This window comes from Corvus hawaiiensis, chromosome 14, assembly GCF_020740725.1.
Source record: "Corvus hawaiiensis isolate bCorHaw1 chromosome 14, bCorHaw1.pri.cur, whole genome shotgun sequence".
Classification (NCBI taxonomy): domain Eukaryota; kingdom Metazoa; phylum Chordata; class Aves; order Passeriformes; family Corvidae; genus Corvus; species Corvus hawaiiensis.
In genome coordinates, this window is record NC_063226.1 from 12,624,808 (window position 1) to 12,645,799 (window position 20,992).

Here is a 20,992-nt window from a genome sequence, read left to right on the forward strand (position 1 = left end):
ACTGCACAGCAGAATATTTGTTAAACTGTCTCTTGTCTGCAGCTTTCTAATTTCATTTTATGTCTCTGTTGTTGCCTGGTAATGAAAGGTAAACAGGAGAGCTTCAATAGTTTGTTCTATGGCCACTCATAATCAGATCTTAACTAGATGTCCTTTTGACCTGTTTTCCAAAATGTATGAAGCTGTAAGGTCTGTATTCATTTTCCCTCTTTAGACACTGTACTTTCCCCTTGACTTCTGCTATCTGTAGTTTCATCTTGTCTCTGAATCCCTTTTCATCTTCGCTTCTGTCTCTCCCCACTATCACTCTATCTGTTAACTGTCTATTGTAGAATTAATCCATTTAGCTAATCAAAATGCTGACATTGACATAAAGTTTGGTTACTTGTGTGTCTTTTGCTTTTATGAAGAAAACTGGTTTAAAACAAGCAAACAAAAAAAGGTGCAGGACACATTTGATAATACATTTATTAGCTATTATGACATGATTTGGTTCACATTGGGAGAAACAAAATGATTGCTAGAATCTCTCTGCCTGAGCTTCCTATTGCAATTAGAAATAGGAATACAAAAATAATAAAGTCATCTTAGTGCAGTTAGGCTGAAGCTTCAGCCACAGAATCCTGCTGTAGATTCTGCCATGACTTTATGGTAACATTATGGGTTTAGCCCAGTAACATCAGAAAGCACAGTGAGAACGCTGTGTCCCAAATTCCATAACATTTTTCTAATCCACTATTAGACATTACAATGAGAACACACTAGCTAATTATAAATCATTACCTTCTCCTGCTCAGGTAGATACTCTGAATCCCCAGTGTCCCAGAACACTATAAATCTAAACATGAAGCTTGATTATCCTGCAAAATCTTGGTTGTATTTAGTAAGGGAAGGTTTGGGAAAGCATCTGGTATGACCTCAGTTACCATGGAACTCATTAATTCAAGTCACTGAGCATCCCTAGCAAAGTATATAAAATATTTCCATGGCATTGATATTCACATAAAGGCAAGTAATCTGCCATTTTATCCCATGACACACTGGGTTCACTATAAGAAAGACAAACTCGCATGAGGTCTCTGGATTTCTCCAAAATCCATATGGAATGGCTGCTGTGCCATTTATATCTGCTAATCACGCCATAAAGCTAACTGCATAAGCAAAAAAGCAAACTGTATATTGCAAATGCTAATGAGAATAACAACAACATGTAAGGGGCTTCAGAAGGAAGAATGCAGGTGATAATGAAAATTTGTCTCTTAGCACAGATAGATTTTGGATCACCACAAGACTGTCCACTTGTAGATCAGGCTGTGAAGCACCATTTTATTGGAGACTCGGTATCCACCCTGCTGGCAGTGTGTGAGACTGAGACTCTGACACATGCCACATTCATTCATGGCTATTTTATCTCCTCTCTTGTTCTAACATCTATAATGTTAAATACAATGTCTTTCATAATTTTTTCAGTGCACCATCAGCTGCCAGTGTGGCAGGTGGCAGTCAGCATGCAATACTTAGCTGCAGGGATGGAGAGAACTTCACAAGAGCAAGTGAACAGAAAGAAAGTAGGGCCGCTAGCAAAGGACACCAAAAAAAAGAGGACAGCAGGACTTTGTAGAGAATGCATTAGAAATAGGCTGGAGGTATGTAGAATAGGAAAAGATAAGTAGTTTGGAACAAGACAGAGAAATTATTTGCTAAGAGGAATGTGCTTCTGAAAACTATCCTTAATGTCTAAACTTCCTGTGCCTGTCTGTAGCTTTCAGATCTGCTATCCTTACCAAAGGACATTTGGGAGCAGAGTGCTCTACAGCAAAGCCGGGCTGCTGCTCAAGATGCTAATTCTGGGTCTGAAACTTCCTTGTTAGGTGAGCTGAGCCAGTTGCTTTCCCTGATTTTTAGATTTTACATTTGTAACAGAAGAATATAATCATGCCTCATGAGGCTGCTTGCAGGAATTCATAGGTAGTATGTGTTGAGGGCTTTGAGCTTGAGGAGTGCTATAGGTATAATCATGGACCTTATACCCCACCTGTCCATACAGATAACCATTTCTTTAAAAAGAGAGATGAAGTGACAATAAATAGGGAATATTATCATCCACCCTGTGGCCTGATCCCTACTCTTGCCTGAACTGGAACAGTCTCCATCTTCTGGGCATGATTCTCATAAAGGAACACAACATGTAGCAACCAATGCATGCACCTCGGAGTGAGCAGGTGTTATACATATGTCATTAAAAGCATGTGTTACACTCCTGCATCATGACTGTAGTGCCCTGCTCTTCACTTTTACCTTTGGCTTCCTTCAAAAGTAGTGGTTTGAATCTCTGATGTTGTTCATTAGCATTTGTAGAGTAATCTGCGGCAATCTTCAATCTTAGACCTTGACTACTTACATGATGCTACAGCCAGTGGCACTGGTTGATTATTTTACAAATGCAAAGCCAACTGCATTTGATGTTATCCCTAACTGAATGGAACATCTACCCAAACAATGCCACAGTCTAAGATTAAGATAAAAAACCAAGCAGAGCAGCACTGAGGTAAAGCGACCTGCTGAAAGCAGAGGAAAAGCAAATATTAAGGGAAGAACAGCCTTTGCTGAGCCTATGAGATGGACAACTTGACCTAGTATTGCTTTTCTGTCTCCATTTTGTACAGTTTTTGTGAGCCCCAAAGTGGGGGAATCCATACGGCGAAGTGTCAAGGGGATGGGTGCAAAATTACAGAGCACCTGACTCAGGCAGACACACAGCAGCTCCCTGTGGATACGCAGGCCAGGGGTGTCTCAGGGCTGGTGTTCAAGACACACGGGATGTCCGTCACCCACCCCCCTGCGGCCACCAGGTTGGCCCTGCTGGTGTTCTGTCCTGGGGCAGCTCATCAGCTGACACATAAGTTCTGTCTTTTCCCAGCACCAAGGATGAAACAGGGAGACTTAATACGAGTTCCTTCCTTTAGAGGAGGTTGGGGAGGACCTAACATTCCCTCGTGTAGGATTAAACTCTTGTCTTTCTTCACGGCACTGTGGGTGGATGATGCTTGCCTGCTGAGGCGCTGGCACTGGAGGAAGGATGGGGAGAACTCGGGCGCAGGGCCGGCAGCCCCTTAGGGAGAGCGCACGGTCCCTCGGCATCCCTTGCTGTGGCCCTTTCCAGCCCTCCCTGGGCAGCCCCAGCACTCACGTCTCTCCCCAGCCCTTTCCCCTAAGGCGGGGCCCAGCGGCAGCCGCCTGCCCCGGCCCTCACCGGGCCTCTCACCCCCGGCCCCGAGCCGCCTGTGTTGCCTCCCGGCCCCTAGTCCTGGGGCGCCCGCACCGCCCACCGCGCACGGTCACAGTCACGGGCACAGGCAAGACCCGACCGCCTCCCCATCACCCCCGGCCTCCTCTGCCGGCCCCGGCTCGGCTCGGCTCCCCGCCCCTCCTTTCTTTCCCCGCTCCCTCCCCCGCCCGCCCACAGGCGCACGCACCGCACTCTCACACACACACACGCGCACACACACACACCGAGCCGATGCAGCTTTAAAGGGGCAGCTGCAGCCCGGGGGCCGCCCCACGTGAGGCCGGTGCGCTCCCGTCGACCGCAGCCCCGAGCACTGAGCCGCGGCCGGAGCCGCCGGGGCTGAGCGGGCGGGCCGAGCGGAGCGGAGCGGCTGCCAGCCCGTCTCACGCCAAGTTTGATCGATAACCCCCTCCCGGCCCGGGCGGAGCAGCCTCGGCGGCTCCGCTACCCACCATCTTTGGGGGAAGTCCCTGCGCTGGGGGGGGCTGCTGGAGACGGGGGAGAAAGGCAATCTCGCAGCCAATGAGCCCTGCCAGGCTGGGGTGAAGACGAGAGCAGAGGGATTTGGGGAAGGAAAGGAAAAAAAAAAAAAAAGGAAGAAAGGAGGGAGACCATCCTCCCCACCACCTCCGCCAGCATCGCCACCACCGTTGACACCGCTCCGAGTCTCCAGTTGCGCCCATGCCTGTGCCGCCAGTTTCGGTTTAGGGGCTGAACCGCAGGGGCTGAAGAGAATGGGGCAGAGCGCGCCCCAGACCCTCCTGCTGCTGCTGGCGGGGCTGCTGGGGGAGGCTCTGGCGGGGTTCCCCAACACCATCAGTATAGGTAAGCGCCCGCCGCGGCACCGCGACCCGCGCCTCCCCCGCCAGCGGGGGGAAGTTGTATGGAGGGGAGCAGGGGGCGAGCCCGGGCGCCGCGGGGAAGGAGCCAGCCCTGCTCTGCTTCCTTCCCCTTGTTGGAGGCGAGAGGCAGCGGCGGTGCCCGCGCTGCGCCGGCGGGCGGCTGCGAGCGGCGCCTGGCTGCCCGCACCGCTTCGAGCGGCGGGGATCGGGTCCGCGCTCTGCGGAACCGTGCCCTGGAGCAGTGCATCCTGTGGAGCACATAATGTGAGAGAGTCGCGGCGTGAATCTGTAGCGACGTGCCCGAAAGCCGGGGCCGAGCGAGCCGTGAGGTTCAGGGCAGCGAGTGAAGCGGGGGCTGTTCCCTGCCGTCCCTCGGAGCATCCTTTCCCTCGGCCGCGCTATCGCTCCACCAGACCGTGAAACCGCACGTTTGCCGCGCCGGACGCCGCCGTGTCCCCGCACATAACTACAGTGGCGATATTTCGGTAGTCTGGACAGGATTTAGGAGTCACGGTTCCCCAAGTTAGACTTTTAAATCTGTGTGGGCATCCGTGTAAAGTGGCCTGGTTTTCAAGGTGCACCTGCAGCTCCAAGCGACTCTCATTGCTCAGGGGGCACCTGCATGTGGTGTGTGGCTTTAAAAGCCTAACTTTGGACTTGGAATATGTATTTCATGTAGGTGCTCTGTCAGAGTTACGTGCTCAGGTTCAGCCTGCTCCTGTTCATTCTCTCCTGCAGTGTGCAGCATGCAAATGTAACTTATTGCCATTGTTTCTCCTCAGAATTAAGTCTGAAATACCTTTCCCTTTTTTCCTTTTTTTTTTTTTTTTTTTTTTTCCCTGTCCTAGGTGGACTTTTCATGAGGAACACTGTTCAGGAGCACAGTGCATTTCGATTTGCTGTGCAGTTATACAACACAAACCAAAATACAACAGAAAAGCCCTTCCATTTGAACTATCACGTAGATCACTTGGACTCTTCCAACAGTTTTTCAGTGACAAATGCTTGTAAGTAAATACCTGGTTTTAAAAAATATATTTATTTGTTATCTATCCTTGCATTCAGTTCCTTCCTGGTAGCTAGAGTTCTTGGTCGTAGTGCAACAAATGTGTGAAGTGACTGGCAGTTTAATAGGTTTGCAGTATTATATGGAACTCAGGAAAAGTTCTCTCCCACTTCATCCCCTTAGTTTTGTTTTTCAGGAAAACAACCATGTTGTTGATACAGCAGTGCTGTGTAGCTGCAATCAGTGAATTGCTGCTGAAGTAAGATCCCTTTTCTGTTGAGGCTACAACCTAGCCATGTGAAAAGGCATAATTTCAAATAATACTATGTAGGGAAAAACCTGAAACAACTGTTTAGAAGTGACCTTGAGGGGAGAAGGCTAGAGGGGCTTGCTTGCCTCATCTGCCTTGAAATACTGAGTTGTTTTCTTAGAGTGAGAGTCCTGTGAAAAGCTGGGGAGACTGTAAACTGACACATACCGTTATTGCTGAGGGGAGAGAAAATGGAATCAGAATGTTTGGCATCACATTACAAGAAATAGCTCTGCACAAGCAGTGCACACGTGTAATTTGAGCTTTTATTAACAGAAGATGCAAAATAGGACTTTGAATATTGCTAATGTGGTGTTAAAACGCAAAATCTCTTTCAGAAAGACTTGTGCGTGTTCTGCATTTTAAAAAGCATTCCTTTACCAGTAGTAGTTCCTGGATATTTGTTTTACTGATGTATCCAAATTCGGTCCTACACAAGTTTTATTGTAAACCTTTGAAAATGAAAGGAGTCCTCTTCCAAGGTAGCTGATGCACTTTGCAATGTGGAGATATATGTCTGTACATGATCTAAAGGACCACTGAATGCAATGTACCAGCTTTGTATTATGAACAGGTTTCCTCTCAGTTTGCAGGTTTATACTCACAGTATAAAATGATCAAAGAGGAAGCATTGTACTAAAATAATGAAGTACTGGAGTACAGAAAACTAGTATTGTTTGCTTTAAAAGAGTTCTGTGTTTTGAATAACTTATTTATTTTTTTATTTGCAGGAGATAGGATAGTTCTTACATTCCTGTCCCACTGTGTATTCTGAGAAAGTTCATGGTTAAAAAATATACAATAAGGAAATATTTGGACAAATTTTGGATTGATATTCTAACATATCCCCCATGTGACTGCTTCTTGGTAGTGCAGTGTTACACGTTCCAAAGGGCTTTGAAGTAGGACCTTTAAAACTTTTGCAGGGGGGTTAATTATGTAATATACAATAAAAATATTTGGTAAAGTGGAAAAAAATGGTAGATAAAAGCGTGTTTCTACTTTGCATCTTATGTTGTTAATCCTATCCAGCCTCAACAGCTCTTACAACCAACATCAGACTATTAATCCTTAATCAGTGTAATCCCTTCAAGAGGCTGTATCTCAAACACAGCTTCCTAAATATCAATTATATGGATTTAAACTAAATACATTGAACTGCTTGGGTGATTAATTATTAATTGTTTTTTAAAAGTTGTTACCAGCACATCTCCCACCAAGTCAAATGACCCACAGACTTGTTTAGGGGCAGTCAGTATATTTAGTCAGTGTGCTATTCATCTTCTGACATCTAATGACTTTTGTCAATGCTTATTAAAAGCTGTGGCAATTTTAGTAAAGTGAGATGGTTTTCTGTAATATAGGGCTGCATGTTCCAACACCCGTATTACCAATATAGTAAAATTGGGAAAACTTAAATATCTGGAGAAACTGTAGACCAAAGAGTATGTACCTACAGTAACCTATTTAAAAGCAGAAGATGTGAAAAAAGAAACAGACGAAAGAAAATGAAAAGGTGACCTTGTCTATACTGTGTCAACCATCTTATAGTACTGTTGATAAGAAAAGAATATGGTGAGTCCAAGTCACCAGTCATAGGCTTCAGTAGCTCAAAATATAAAAAAACCCATTAGAACAGTTGTTCTTTTGAATCTGGTGCCAATTATCTTTGAAAGCCGAACACTTATGTGTATCAATGCATTAGGATGAATTAATAGCTCCTCACACTACCATACCAAAATTCCAGCCTTTAACCACATCCTCTCTTCCTAGTGGAGTGGCAAATAATTTCAGTGTGGTGCTATATCCATGAAGGAATTCTTTCCACAACATTTTTACCTCACTTGGAGATAAGCAAGTCTCCAGTGCTGTCACTCAGCCATTTGATCAATATTTGCAATTGGCAGGGTTCCAAAGGAGAGAAACCTGCAGTGACTCTGCCTGCCTTCACTGGGGAGGAAGGCTGGGGCTGACTTTGTGGTGGGATAGGTACAGGAGCTGAGGGGAAATTGAAGAAAAGAGCATGTGTAGCCTGAGCCTAGTGCCTGTACTAGTCAGTATCCATAAAATAATACTTTTCATTCTCCTTTGCATTGATTTGTGTGATAGCGACTGTAGTAAGTGTTTGTGTGTGCAGGGATTGAGGGGGCCTATGCTCAGAAAGGCTTACGTTCTTACTGTACAGCACCACATCCCGCTTGATGCAATCTGGTGCATTCCAGAGGAGAAAAAAACCTCTTCTGAAGTATTCTCATGAGCCTGAGAAAAATAGCCCACCTCTGGTACGGCAGATTTGGCAATATCCCAGCATGGGAACAAACTTGTTTAGAAGCAAAAGAAAATTCCTGCCCTAAGCCCCTCCCTCTCATTCCTTTTTCAGTTAAATGATGCATAAACTGATTTATGTACATGTATTCCCTGCTTCACTGCTAGCACCAAGCCTCTCTCTGTATATTTAATTTACACATATTCATACCGTATTTATCCACTCTGTATTTATCTGCCCACTTATTTATTTAGCTGTATGATATCTTAACAGAGAACAAATGCAAACACAGATGAAAATTCCAGTGTATTTAAAGGTGAATTGAAGTTTATCTGTTGGCTCTAGGGAAATTATTATGTCTCTTAAAATATGCAGCTTTTTGCTATCAGTAGAAACAGAAAGCAAACTAACATGACCTATGAATGTATAAAATCAAAATCATATTATATTTTCTTTAAAAATGCTCATTTAGGGAGTGAGCTAGCTTTTTCAGAATAATATGAATGTAACAACCCAAATATATAATTTTTTCACTGAAGCAATATGTTCCATGCATTTCCCATCATCTCTGATGAAAGATGTTAGTGTTAATGTTGAATTGTGTGTATAGTTCTGTAGATCACATTCCCTAGAAATAACCCACGTCTGTCGTTCTGCTCTGCACTTGTAGTGCACTATACTAACACTGCTCCAGCCTCTGCAGTGTCAGCTCATTAGCACACAGATCTCATATTCCCTCTCTGCACTGTCATTGCAAAAAATTGCTGTTGTACACCTTTACAGCCAACAAATATGCCCTTGCCTTATGTACAATTTTCAAGAAATATTTAGAAAAGTAAACTAAACCTTATGTATAGTCTCCCTTAAATTTCTCAAATGAAAGCATTTTTTAATGAAAAGCATAGTTTTCATTAAAATCTGTTGATCATGTAATGATAGTGGTGGGATGTATGTAGATGAAAAGGGGTTGTGATTGTAGAATCTAATTAATCTACAGACAGATTCCATCTCTCCGTTAAACCTAATCTATGAGCTGCAAATTCTTGTCCCATTAATTTTTCTGAGTTTTTTTCTTATGTGTCTTTTGAATCCAGAAGGCTTTTTTTATTTTACCAAATATTGATGGGTAGTGGGTTTTTTTTTTTCATGAGCACTCATTTTTCAAGAGACAAAAAAAAAAAGAGGGAAGATGCAGACGTGCTAACCTTCGGCTGCTAAAATCCTGTAAGTGGTTGTATGGGCACTTTCTTGAAGGGGTCTGATTTCAGATTTACTTATAAAAATTTACTTTAGCATCCTTGCAGTCCTTGTGTTTAATCTTAAACATTCAGCTTGGGAGATTTTAATGGAAAAAGTGCCTGTTCATTGTTGCAGAAAATGATACCTCAGGACTAGTAGCAGACAGTTTTTCCAGTTGAACTGTGTTACTCCCTTTCCTGAGGCACAGGTGTGGGGGTGTGTATGCTCACACACCCCCTCACTCGCACTCGTGCACACGTGCACACGCGCGCATTTTCTTTAGGTGCTGTTCAGCATTTCTTTTTGCCAGTGGGCAGATAATTTGCTTCCCTTGCATCTGTGCACTCTTTGGCCAGCTGGCAAAGGACATTGATGCTGCAAGTGGTCAGCTGCCTTCTGCCAAAAGCATAAGCATGTGTTACTGAAAGTCTTGCCAACTTTGGACCATGTACTGGTGGTTTTGTGGGAGCAGAAAGCACAGGGGAGATGACTAAACTCTCCCAATGTGGAATACGCTTTGGTTCCTCCAGTGTTCTGTGGTAAAACACCTGGAAATGTGCTTTCTGCACAACTCTATTCATTACAGACCACTGAAAATGCCTTTTATGCTGCAGAATGTGCTCAAGTATCATGTGTTACTGCTGTATGACCAAGAAAAGCAGCTGGCTTCAGTTTAGGGGTCAAAGCTTTTGCATTATTTGGTCTAGGTTGAAATGTGAAAGGTGTGTTCCAACTAAAGTTTGTTTCCACTTCATGGTAGAGCAGATGATTTGTCATTAAACTCAATGTAATCTCAGTGTTAGCAGAAGGAACCATACCACTTTCAAACTATGTTTTATTATTTCTTAAATTAATTTTAAAATAAGCTTACTCTCCTTTCTCTCCTCTGCTGCATACATAACACTGATGTACTGTTTAGATGTTAGGGTTCCTTTTAGCTCACACAGTAGAGATGGAAAAAATATCTTGCGTGGATGGACACTTTTTTGAGAAACTCTGAGTTCACTGAATGAATAAAGAGTAAAGCATGGTAGAGAGTGCCATTTACTTGTTTAGTTTTGGAAAGATTTTGTGCAGATGCAGACATGAAATTGTTCACTTTTCCTATATAGCAGTGGGCCTGGAGGACCTATGGGGCTATTAGGATGGGTTGGAGAGCTGCTGATTAACTACACCTTCCCATGAAATGTGTAACAGAGGTAGTTTATCTCTGGGAGGAAATGGAGATGCCATGGTGGGAAACTAGCCTGTGACAGAAGCTTTTAACAACAACAAAAAAGCCCCATAGTTTTGTTGAAGGCTGGTTCGGGAGCTTGTCCAAGAGCTGCCGAAAACAGCAGGTTTCTTTCCTCTGGGTTCACTGTGTTCAGTGTCTGGGAGGTGGGAGGCCATCCTACTGCCAGTGTAGGACTGTTATGCAAGAAGGTGTGAAATGAGAGAGCTGATGTATTTTCAGTGTTTATTGTCACAAACCATCAATTTAACATTTTCCACTTAAAGTACATATTTTGTCATCACCAATTTTAGAATGCTAATTTGGATTTAGTTCGGCATCCTTAAAATGTTTTAGAATATGTTATTTTTAAAGCAGCAACAGTTTGGTTTCAAAGTTCATTTCAAACCAAGCCAACCTATATAAATGAAAACCTGTGTTCATTTATTGTGAGAAAGGTGTTACACGAATTGGTATTGGGCATTTAAGTTACAGCCTGAGCAGTACTGAGAGCAGTATCTTCTGTGCTTCTGGAGAGCAGAGATCACTGGAAGGCCATGACTCCCTTTCTAGGGAAGCTCATAAGGCAGCCTAAAAACTCTGTACCTATTGTCAGGAGGTTTGCTATATGAAGGCATTTATTTCCACTGGAACAATGTGGTGATGTAAAAACAAAAATTTAGAAATTATTGATCTAGATTAAACCTCTTCTTGTGAAACTGTGATGATCACTGCAGTGAAGCAATTTCCAAATTTCATCCACGGCGATTCTTTCGTTCTAAATATGTATGCGTTATATTTCCTGTCAGAGCCAGAGGCTTCACTCTGTTGTATCACTCACTTTATATTATTGTTGATCTTCAGAATATCAGATGCCTTTGAAACTTCAAATTTGAAGTAATTTTTGAGTTTTCATGTGCAGTCATCCATCTGATGGAGGCTCCAGAGTAGACACTCTGTTCTGCTGATTGTAATCATTGCAGCTGGACACTAATAACTACCACACAGCCTCACAGTACACACTCTAGCCTGACTCTACTGGGAAGTTTGGAGATATTTCTATATCACCACATACAGAATATAGTTCATTTATTGGTGCACAGAAATGTGTGAAGTATTCAAAGGCAGTGAGTGCCCTTTCAGTTGATCTTACAAAGATGTAACTATTAGTGGTGAAACTATTGTATATGCACAGAGCAAGAGAGAAACAGGTGATAGGGTTTCTGTGTAAAGAGAAAGAGTGAACGTAGGAACGAGTTACATCAGTGAATCCACTGAGCAGTCATTCCTGCATATCCTTGCCATTGTGTCTGAGGCGCTGGATCTGTTTTATCATCTTAACTGTTTTTAAAATAGCAAGTGGCAATATGCAATCCCTACACAAACACTACACAGGAGGCACAGAAGCCCTTATGAGTGAGGATCAATCTGCAGAGACACAGTGCTGTGGATAACTTGCCCAGGCACTTGTAGAAAGGGTGAATTGCTCTCCAGGAATGGATAATAGCCCAGGTGAGCACTCTTCTGCTGGAATGGAGCAACCTATCTGGTCACTTGTATGTAATTATTTTGCCAGACTGTTTGGATGTTTCAGATACACTGAAAGTTTATTTGCTTGGTTTGTTTCAAGTGCAACTTACATGTTTGTTTTCAGACCACTTTTAACTTAAGTGATTGGCTGTGGATGCTTGGTCCTGCCCTTGTGTTGGGCTGCTATGTGCTAGAGTTTATTCAAATGTAATGTTTGAAATTCTGGTCAAGAATTTAAAAAAAGATGCAGGGCTGCATGGGGACTTCACTGGCTAGAGAGTCTTTTAGTAAAGGGACTGTCTTTAAAATTATATGTGGTTATCTACGTAAGAGGTAGCTAGTCTCTGATGGTGTATAGTTTGTGCATACTCAACTTCATTTTGTGTATACTTCATTATTTTCACATGTCTTTCTCCTGGGCTGATGTGTGTAATGGTGCTTGCTGACTTCACCATGGGTAGTTTTGTCACATGCAAACAAGCATTTGGGCCTGGCCTGTCTGGTAAAGAGACTGAGCTTGGGAAATGGTGGAATCCTCTGGTGGCTCATAGCATGATTTAGAGTAAGTTGATTTGTCCTTTTGGTAGCACAGTTTTGCTATCTCTTATACAAGGACAGTAAAATTTACCTCTATCTCACAGGTACTGCAAGGCTGTTCTCAGTAAAAAACTTGGAGAGCTTAGGCTAACAGCATCATCTTCGATTCATTGATCACTTTTTCCACTTCCTAAAAAAAACCAAACCCAAAACCAAAAAACAACCAACAAAATGAAAAAAAAAAGAAAAAGAAAAAAAAAAGAAAAAAATCCCCACCAAAATTCAGCCTACTTTTGATCCTATTGAAAGATGAATTGAAATTGGCAATTACAAATTTGCTGTCCTTGCTGTAAGATGTTCGCTGCCACTGATGGACCTGGGAGAACGTGTCGCAGCGGTACAGCAAGCCAGTCTATCACTTGGCAAAGGAGGAATTTTCAGGTCTTTACCTGAAGTAAGCAAAGCTGTTGGAGAGAAAAGAAATCTAATATTGGAAATTTTTTTGTCTCCTATGCCCTTTGGGTTTTTATAATAGGTATGGTCCATCCTGCTGCAGCACAGCATCTGCCCAATTCTTGCCTACCTGACCCCACACTCAGACTGTTTATTTGAGTGATGGCAGAAAGACCTGTCTTTACTAGGAGTGCTGCTGTCTGTTGATTTCTCCCAGTGAGGTGTGTAAAATGTGCTGTAATCAGTATCTCACAGCTGCCAGCTTTTCCAAGAGATGTGCAGTAGTGCATTTCAGGGGTTGCTGCCTCCCGTGATTTCTTTGTCTCATTTCCATTTCAGAGATCTTAGTCCAAGATAAGTGCTGCAGCCTGCTTAGTGAACATGATCAAGTCTTGTGGATCACAGGGTTGCTCCATCATGACACACATCTTGATTTGTCTATGTACCCTGCTGTTCATGCTAAATTACCTGAAACTTTTTGGTGGTTGTCGTTGTCATTTGTGTTTTTCTTCTGCGAGGGAGCTGCAGGGGGAAGATGGCTTGGGGAGAAATAGTAATGGGTAAATTTTTTCACGTGATGAACTTTTTGTAGTCTTCCTGCAGGAGAACATGGTGAGACACTGATTTTTACCAGCTACAGAGGTTTTGTCTTCTTAGACTTTACCACTTGTGTCACCAGGTTTGAATTCAATGAAGTCTGCTGGTCAGAAAACTCAAGTTCACATGCATTCTTTTTTTCCCAGCAGTTAGATGAGAACTAATTAGTGTCTATTGATTTGCAAAGGACTGACCCCAAGTTTAACCTTGCATTGAATCAAAACTGTTCAGGGGATTCTAAATTGTCTAGCAAGTTTAATGTACTCACCCATCTTTCTCTGAAGTGTTTGTGCAGTGGTCAAGTAGCATCTCCAGAGTGGCTTCACTACTGTTGTGGAATATGTGAAAAGCACTTGGACATAAGGAAATGCTGAATGAGCAAACATTCTGCACAATACCTACTATCCAACTCTGAATTTCTTTTTTAAAACATTGCTTTTGTGCCTATTTGCTTATGACTTCTTGATGAATAGAAAATAGTGCTAAAGAGAAAAAAGGTACATGATCATACTGTGCCAGCTAATCCTATTTCTTTCCTATTTCAACCATGTCAGCAGAGTGATTCTCATGACTAATGATAGTTTTTTATATATTTATATTGAATGCCTTGGCCAGCTCAGACCTAGTTCCTCTGTAGAACCATTATCCCACTGTTCTATGCATCCCAGAAACTAATTGTATATCCCAGAATATCATGGTGGGAAGTGATGGAAGCTATGTGACTTGCTAATCTTTCATTTCAGATGTAATTCCAAAAAGGTTTTAAAGATTTAAATTGGTATCAACCAGAAAATAAGAGAATTAAAAATAAAAGCTTTTTTAAATAGTTTCAGATTTAAAAAAAAATTACCCGGCTTCAGTTGAAGCCAAATGTTTTGTTTTGGAAGTGATGATTTCTGTTTTGTGCATTTTTTTTCCTGGTTGAAACAATTTGGTGAAGCTTATCCAAGTTAGCAAGATGTTTCTGCAGGCATCTGCCTTTTTTTGGTGTAAAAGCACCTGTTCTGTCCGGCTTTTATAATGACATATAGATGACGGATGCAAATATAAAATTGTGTGTGATTTGGAAGAAGCTGTCTGCTTTTTTTCTGGGTATATAGTTCAAACTGCTTGTGATGGATTTTATGGATAGATGACTTTTCTCAGTCAAAGTATGTATAGCATGTCTTTCCACACCATCTACAGGCAATTTACTTTATTACCTGGAGAGGCAGTACGAAAAGCCCAAAATTGATTAAAATGTGACCAGTTAACCCTCCTGAAGTTTTCCACTACTCCAGTTTGGCACTCCAGGTGCAGAAGCTGCTTTAAAGCATGGATCAGTGTAGCTTTACTACATGCAGAGGGTAGTAAATGTCGTGAAGGTTTCTACAACTGCAGTGTCCTGTTTCAGAGATGTGTGTTCATACGCATCAGATGTGCTTTGCTGACAGTTACTTTGTTCTGTATCACTCAAAAAGAAGTTGCAAGTGGTGATACTTAGTTATGCATATCAGCAATCACCACTGGGACCTAATGTTTTAGTGCTTCATTGTTCTACCCTCAAAAAAAGAAAAAAAAAGCCTCTGTATCCCATTCTTAGAATAAATAGGAGCAGTCAAGATATATAATGGGGTCTTCCTGTTATGTGATTTACAGCAGGGTAGATTTGGAATAGCTCTGTGAAGTCAATAAAGGCCAAAAGCAGAGTGGTCCCCCCTGGGGTGTTCCTGGCTCTAAGTAGGGAATGTGGGTCCAGGACAGCCAATGGTTTCTTCAGAGAAGACTGAACATCTTAATCAGTAGTGCACCTTTCCTCCAGGACTGTGCAGACTCTTGACTTCAGCAACTAACTGAATACACCCCTGTGTTGCATTGCATGTATTTCCTTCTGGAACTTTGGGAAATTTAGCAAAATGATCACGTTCAGCAGTAATAAGTGTCCCTTTATAAATGATGCTGGGTATCTCAGAAGTATCTGTAATAGACTGTGTAGAGCAGAATCTGCCAAGGAAAGATTTTGTTTTTCAATTGAAACAAAATAGTGTAAATCAAATAGTCTCCAGCGAAAAGTGCTGACCCTGCTTTTAGCAGAAGTCACTTATACCATGTCTACTTTCAGATTTCTTTTTTTTTCCCCTTTCCCCACTACATATATTTTTTGTAGCTCTGAAGCTTTCACTACTTTTCTCTGCATCAGTTTATGTACTTTGCAATTCTTTTATGAATAGAGGCTGTGTGACATTAAAGACTGTAGACTCTTCTGTGAAATTTAACTCATTGTGTCTCTTAGGTGCTTGCATGAATAGTAATAGTCTTGACTGAAAAACACGGCACCTTTTTCTGAGTCGTTCTAGAGATAATTCAAGAACAGATCTCTGGTGGAACAGGGTCTTTTGACAGAAGCATAAAGCTAATATTTTAATTTGTTTTCACCTGTAAAAACACCCTGTTGTTTTTCAGAACCTATTGTGGGTAGTGATGCTGCTAACTCCTGCATCCTGGTCAGGTTCCATCTTGGATCAGCATCAACATAAATCAGTTATTCTCCTGGAAGCTTTATTTAGATAAATTATCTGCACTTCCTGTCTTAAATTCTTACTGTGTTTTGCAGTGCTAGCCCCTGTTTCACATAAGATGCATTTGAGATTTGAGGCAATCTCTGCATGTGCTGGAGGATACAATTTGATATTAAAGTTTATTTTCCTTGCGGGCTTTTCTGCAAAGATTCTGTGCTTCCTTGGTGCTGTCTGGAGATTCTCTGTGTTAATAAGAATTGTTTTGTTAATTGATTCCAGAATCTGCTGCTCTGGGATAGTCTGCCTTAGTCAGGATCTCCACATGAATTTTAAAATGGCATCTTGCTGGACAAAATTCTACTTTCTAGTATGTTGTTTCTAAAACTGATTATACCAGCCCAGCATACTTCTTGTATATGCTGGGTTGATTTCAGTTTATAGCAACATTCTTTATAAGGAGATTAAAATCAAAATTAATTGTGTTTTCAGAAGCCTGGGTGAAGCTATGTATGAGATATGAATAATTTCAGTTTCTCAGAAATTCAGCTCTGTAACTGAATGTGTGTGCAGTACACTTGCAAAAAGTATCTGAAAACTCCAAAGGCAGGAGACGTTCTGCAAAATGGGTATGAGAAGGGCAAAAGCAGTTTGACAGTATCCCCTGCTATCCTGTCTGCCTCTTTCCTGGATGAAAGAAGCTGTAGAAGTGTAGAGCATTAAGATCAAACCTCCTGGATAATCAGGACTGTGACTTTGTTCTGCATGACAGAGAAGGGCCTGCAGTTCCTGCTGCTGCCTGCCTTTTCCACTGAGCCTGCCAGCAAAAGGGTCAATTAGTGCCAACTGCAGGAGTGCAGCTCCCTTACAAAGGCCTATGTCCACTTAGAACTGTTCATTTAAGCTCTCATTATGAACTTCAGGTTAATAACAGTGAATGCTGCCACTTAATCATTTACCTGAAACTGAGAGACTATTTTACCAGTTTAGCCATCCTCCTACCTAGTTCAGATGTGTTTTTGTGACTGAGTCCAACTTTAAATCTCCGGAAGAAGTGTATCATGTTGTGCTGTGATGATTACAGTTAAAGTGTGTAGAGATTTTTTGGCAATATAGAATAAAAAGTAGTAACTTTAGAATATTGATGATCAAAGCAATAAAGATCTGCAGCTTGATAAATTCACCCATTCTTAAAAGCTGGCTTTTCTTCATGAATGTCCTGCAGAAAATTTTACTTTAACAGTAAAATCAAGGCTTTCATTTTAAAACAGCAACAGCCTGCCTTATTTCTCGGAGGTGTAGAGGCACTAACTGGGTTTTGAGGTTCCCCTGTTTGTCCACTGGTAAGTGAATGTTCTCTTTCCAGAGAAGTTGGTGCCATTAATCTTTTTGCTTTTCGTGGTTATGCTGGAAACATCCCACTGCAATGCTGGCTTAGTGTGGCTGGGTGTGCTCATTGTCATTAAACCAGCAATAAGCTTGTAAATTGGATAATGCTACAAGATGAAGATTATTTTGATTGCCAGAATATAAATTTTCTAAGCAACAGGCTTTAAGACTGAAAAGTGATTGTGAGTGTAGATGGAACAATGTGACTTTTGAAGCTTGGTGCAGAAGCGGTTTGTTTACCTGGGTGCGCACAGATGTGCTGTTGCTTCCCTCTCAGACTGCATTCAGAGGGCTGCAGAGCTCACCTGATGGAGTTCCTTTGGAGCATTACACACTGTGTGAAGGAGCTGAGGTGATGGCCTTGGCTCCTGTTCATGATATCTGCAGAAAAGGATTGCTGCAGTCCAGTGGTATATTGAGCTCTCTGCAGTGGTGGCTCATGGCACCACAAATCCTGCCTGGAAGCCAAGGAGTGCCAACCTCTAGGTCCTTGGGAGAGCTGATCTTTCCGCTGTTTTCACTAGAGCACACACCGGGCATCTTGTAATTCTTAACAGTGAAATGGGGTAGAAAGCCTAGTAAGAATTCCTGGTGGTTAGGAGATTTTCCTGCAGGATACGTGCCTCAGCCCAGGGCTGGTGACCCAGCGATGCACAGGGTCACATGCTAGGCAGCAGTGGTGTTGCAGCGCTTGCCCACAGCCCCAGAAGAGACAGTCACAGCGCCAGGGAGAGAGTCACTACAACCACAGCAACTGGATCATTTTCACTTCAGGGCTTTGGAAGCTTTCTTTGGGATCTGTACTCTGCAGGGATGTGGTTTTTCCCTTTAATCAGTTGTCTTTATTCCTTTTTCTCTGTTCTCTGTTCTTGCTTTGCTTTGATAGATAGGAGCAGATAGAGCATAATTTAAAAAAAGAGAGAGCTATTTCAGTTCCCAGAGACAATGAATAGGCCTGTGAATGGCACCTTCTGTTCCCCGTCTGCCTGAGTTCACCTCGCACCCATCAGCCTTGGCGTTAGTCGCACTTGCATGGAGCTGTTTGGTTTGTTTTGCTCTCAAAAACTCTTTTGAGAGCGGGCAAGTTTCACACTGAAGTAGTTAAAAACCCCTTGCTCACGTTTCCTTTTAAGTGACGTTAGTGTAAGTCACTACCCAGGCTGGGTTTGCTCAGATCACTGGAGCTTTCTGTGAATCCAGTTTGACTTTTGAGATGTTTACCAGTCCTTGAGATCATGTGAGTTTCCGGCAAAGCTGGAACTGCTGAAGCACTGGAGGGATCCTGGAGCTTTCAGTGGAGCCTGTATGTAAATACAGTAACTGTGTGAATGAAAACCCAACAGTAAAATTCATCAGCATTTCTTTAGTTTCTTGAAGGCTGCCATGCCTTCTGCACTGATACGAGACTTCTGCAGCTCCTAGTGATGATGCTGTTGCCAGTCTGAAACAAATGACTGAGATTAGTATTATTTATAGATAACCACAGAGATCATTCATCCTTCTCAAGCTGTTTATTTTTGGGCAGCCCAGTGAAACTGATGAAATTGCCAGTTGTCTGAAATGCTGCTGCCAGTTGTTTGAATGAACGGTATTGATTATAGTTACAGGACTATTCATCTCATACTGGCACGCATACAATACATGGATTATAAAAATGTTGTCTCTGTTGACAGCTGGGTTATGAAATGGTACACTGAATTATATGTCCTTGCAGGCAGTGTCTGTGTTGACTTTTCTTACCCTAATTTAAAAGTATTAAAAGTTACTTGAAGGAATACAGAATGGAGCATCAGACTCTGAAAATATTTAAGTACCTTTGTTAGAAACAACCAGTTAACAAGTTTATGTTGAAATGAGGTAACACAACAAAACTCCAATGAGTACTAACTGGTTTAAACAATCTTCTGGTGTGGAGGTGAAGAACATTTTGTTTTACTAAAAGAGTAAAAGGACTTCTTGGAGGTTGCAGATAGAAAAGTGTTGCAGTGGGGATCCTGCAACACGCATATATCAAACCAGGAGTCCCGTGGAAAGGAAATATATATGGACAGACAGATTCTTGATAGCTGTTTCAGAGATGTTTATTTCTCCAGCCGCATGGCCGGAGCTCTGCCCAGGAACTGTTCCAGTCACAGGACCAAGGGTCCTTCTGCCCGCGCAGGGAACACAAACCAACCAATGGGAACGAGGCTGAGCAGGGGCAGGAAACCCCGTGTCTGTGCCCTCAGGGCCCCTCTCCCAGGGCTACAGGCAGGGGAGGGACCCCAACACCTCACCCGTTTTATTTTAATAAAAGGAGAATGAAAACAACTGGATAAACATAACAAGAACAGTTTCAAGACAAAACAAACCACCCTCCTGAGTCTTTAAATGTCCAAACAGATTCTCTGGAACATCTTAGGGCTGACAGAAGGGAGACAGGACTCTCTGAGCATGCTTTGTGGGGAAACTGAGGCAGGAGAGGGTTTAACTTCTTCCCTCCCCCTTTTCATCCCCCACTCGGCATTGGAAAGGGATTTTTGGGGAAACAATTGGCAAAAGCATGGTTTTGTGAGGGAAACCATGGATGAAAAAACGGATTGGGAATACACTGGGGGTAATAGGACATAGGGTAAAAGGGAAAGGTGGGATTAGGAAAGGGAAACTGTAGGGGGGACTTACAATGGAGATACTGTCTAACATGACTACGATTTTTTGCATATATACTGCCTTTTACAGGAACACCATCAGGCCCAGTGACCTGCGATGCTTGTAACCCCTTTCTCCCTAGTACAATATTAAATTCCACCACCTCTCCATCTCCCAAGCTTGGGATGCATTTTTCAGGGTTATTCTTTTTAATAGCAGTTCTATGCACGAATATGTCTTGCTGGTTGTCACACCTTGTTATAAAACCATAATTTTGCTTAACATTATACCATTTTACTATCCCTAAGATCTTAGTTACTATGATTTTTTTCTTTTTCCGAGTGGCTGCTGTTTTCTGTCTCGCTGCGTCTTTGCTCTCTCCTTCGGTCGCTCCCGTGTTGGAATTGTCGGGGCTGCTGGTGCCTGCGGGCTCTTCCCGGGGTCGCGTTCGGGGCTGTGCAGGCCGGGCCGGGCCACGCCGCTCAGTTCTCCGTGCGTCGCCTCCTCTGGTCGCAGCTTCGCTGCCGCTGCCGGGCGCTGCACCCACGTCTCGGCTGGGCCCCCGAGCGACGACTCCCCCGCGCCCCGCTCCAGCGCGCGTCTCGGCTGGGCGCGGCTCCGTTCCATCGCCATCGCCACCAGCCGCTGCCCGCGCGCCGCCCCTCTCAGTCGGGCGTTCACGGGGCTCGCTCCACCACGCACTGCACAGGACCGGGCAGGCACCGCCGGGTCCCGCCGCGCCTCGCTCCGCCACCGACACTGCGGCTCGCGTGGCTCCGCCCGCACGCGGGAACTGCCTCGCTGCTGCTCTCAGAGCGCTCGGTGCACGTGGCCTGGGCCGCACGGTCCCTGCGCCACGCTTCCCTTCACCAGGACACAGCTGACATTGCTCAACAGTCTCGATAACTAAATAATATTCACGAAAATATTCTTCCATCGGCATATATTTTGACTCCAGTATTAACTGTGTCCAAACGGTTTTCCAAAAGCCCTTGGTAAGAATTAAATCCCAAGAAACATAGAAAAAGTTCTTAAACAACCATGCCAGGAAGTGTTTCAGTTCTTTTTGAGCTTGAATCAAGCTAAAATTTACAAATCGTTGTTCAAGAATCATTTTAAGTTTAAGATAAATGTCCATATGCGGCTCTGAGAGCCAAGAGTCTTCCCACGGTTCCTCCATAGTTTAGATATGGAATAG

General features: G+C 43.1%; 1 protein-coding gene across 6 annotated transcripts in view; it reads left to right on the top strand.

Moving 5' to 3' along the window:
- The first annotated feature begins 3,698 nt into the window (after positions 1-3,698).
- The window catches only part of GRIA3 (glutamate ionotropic receptor AMPA type subunit 3), a 149,528-nt gene continuing 132,234 nt past the window's right edge, over positions 3,699-20,992 (top strand). For 4 of the 6 annotated variants that reach the window (XR_007206709.1, XM_048318367.1, XM_048318368.1 and 1 more), the window contains exons 1-2: positions 3,926-4,114; positions 4,980-5,138. Coding sequence is in view for 5 of the 6 variants with exons in the window: in XM_048318367.1 (XP_048174324.1) it covers positions 4,024-4,114; positions 4,980-5,138 (250 nt within the window). In the remaining variant the exon portion in view is untranslated. Of the gene's footprint in view, positions 4,115-4,979; positions 5,139-20,992 lie in introns of all 6 variants that reach the window. The other 2 variants (XM_048318370.1, XM_048318371.1) reach the window with 1 other exon arrangement.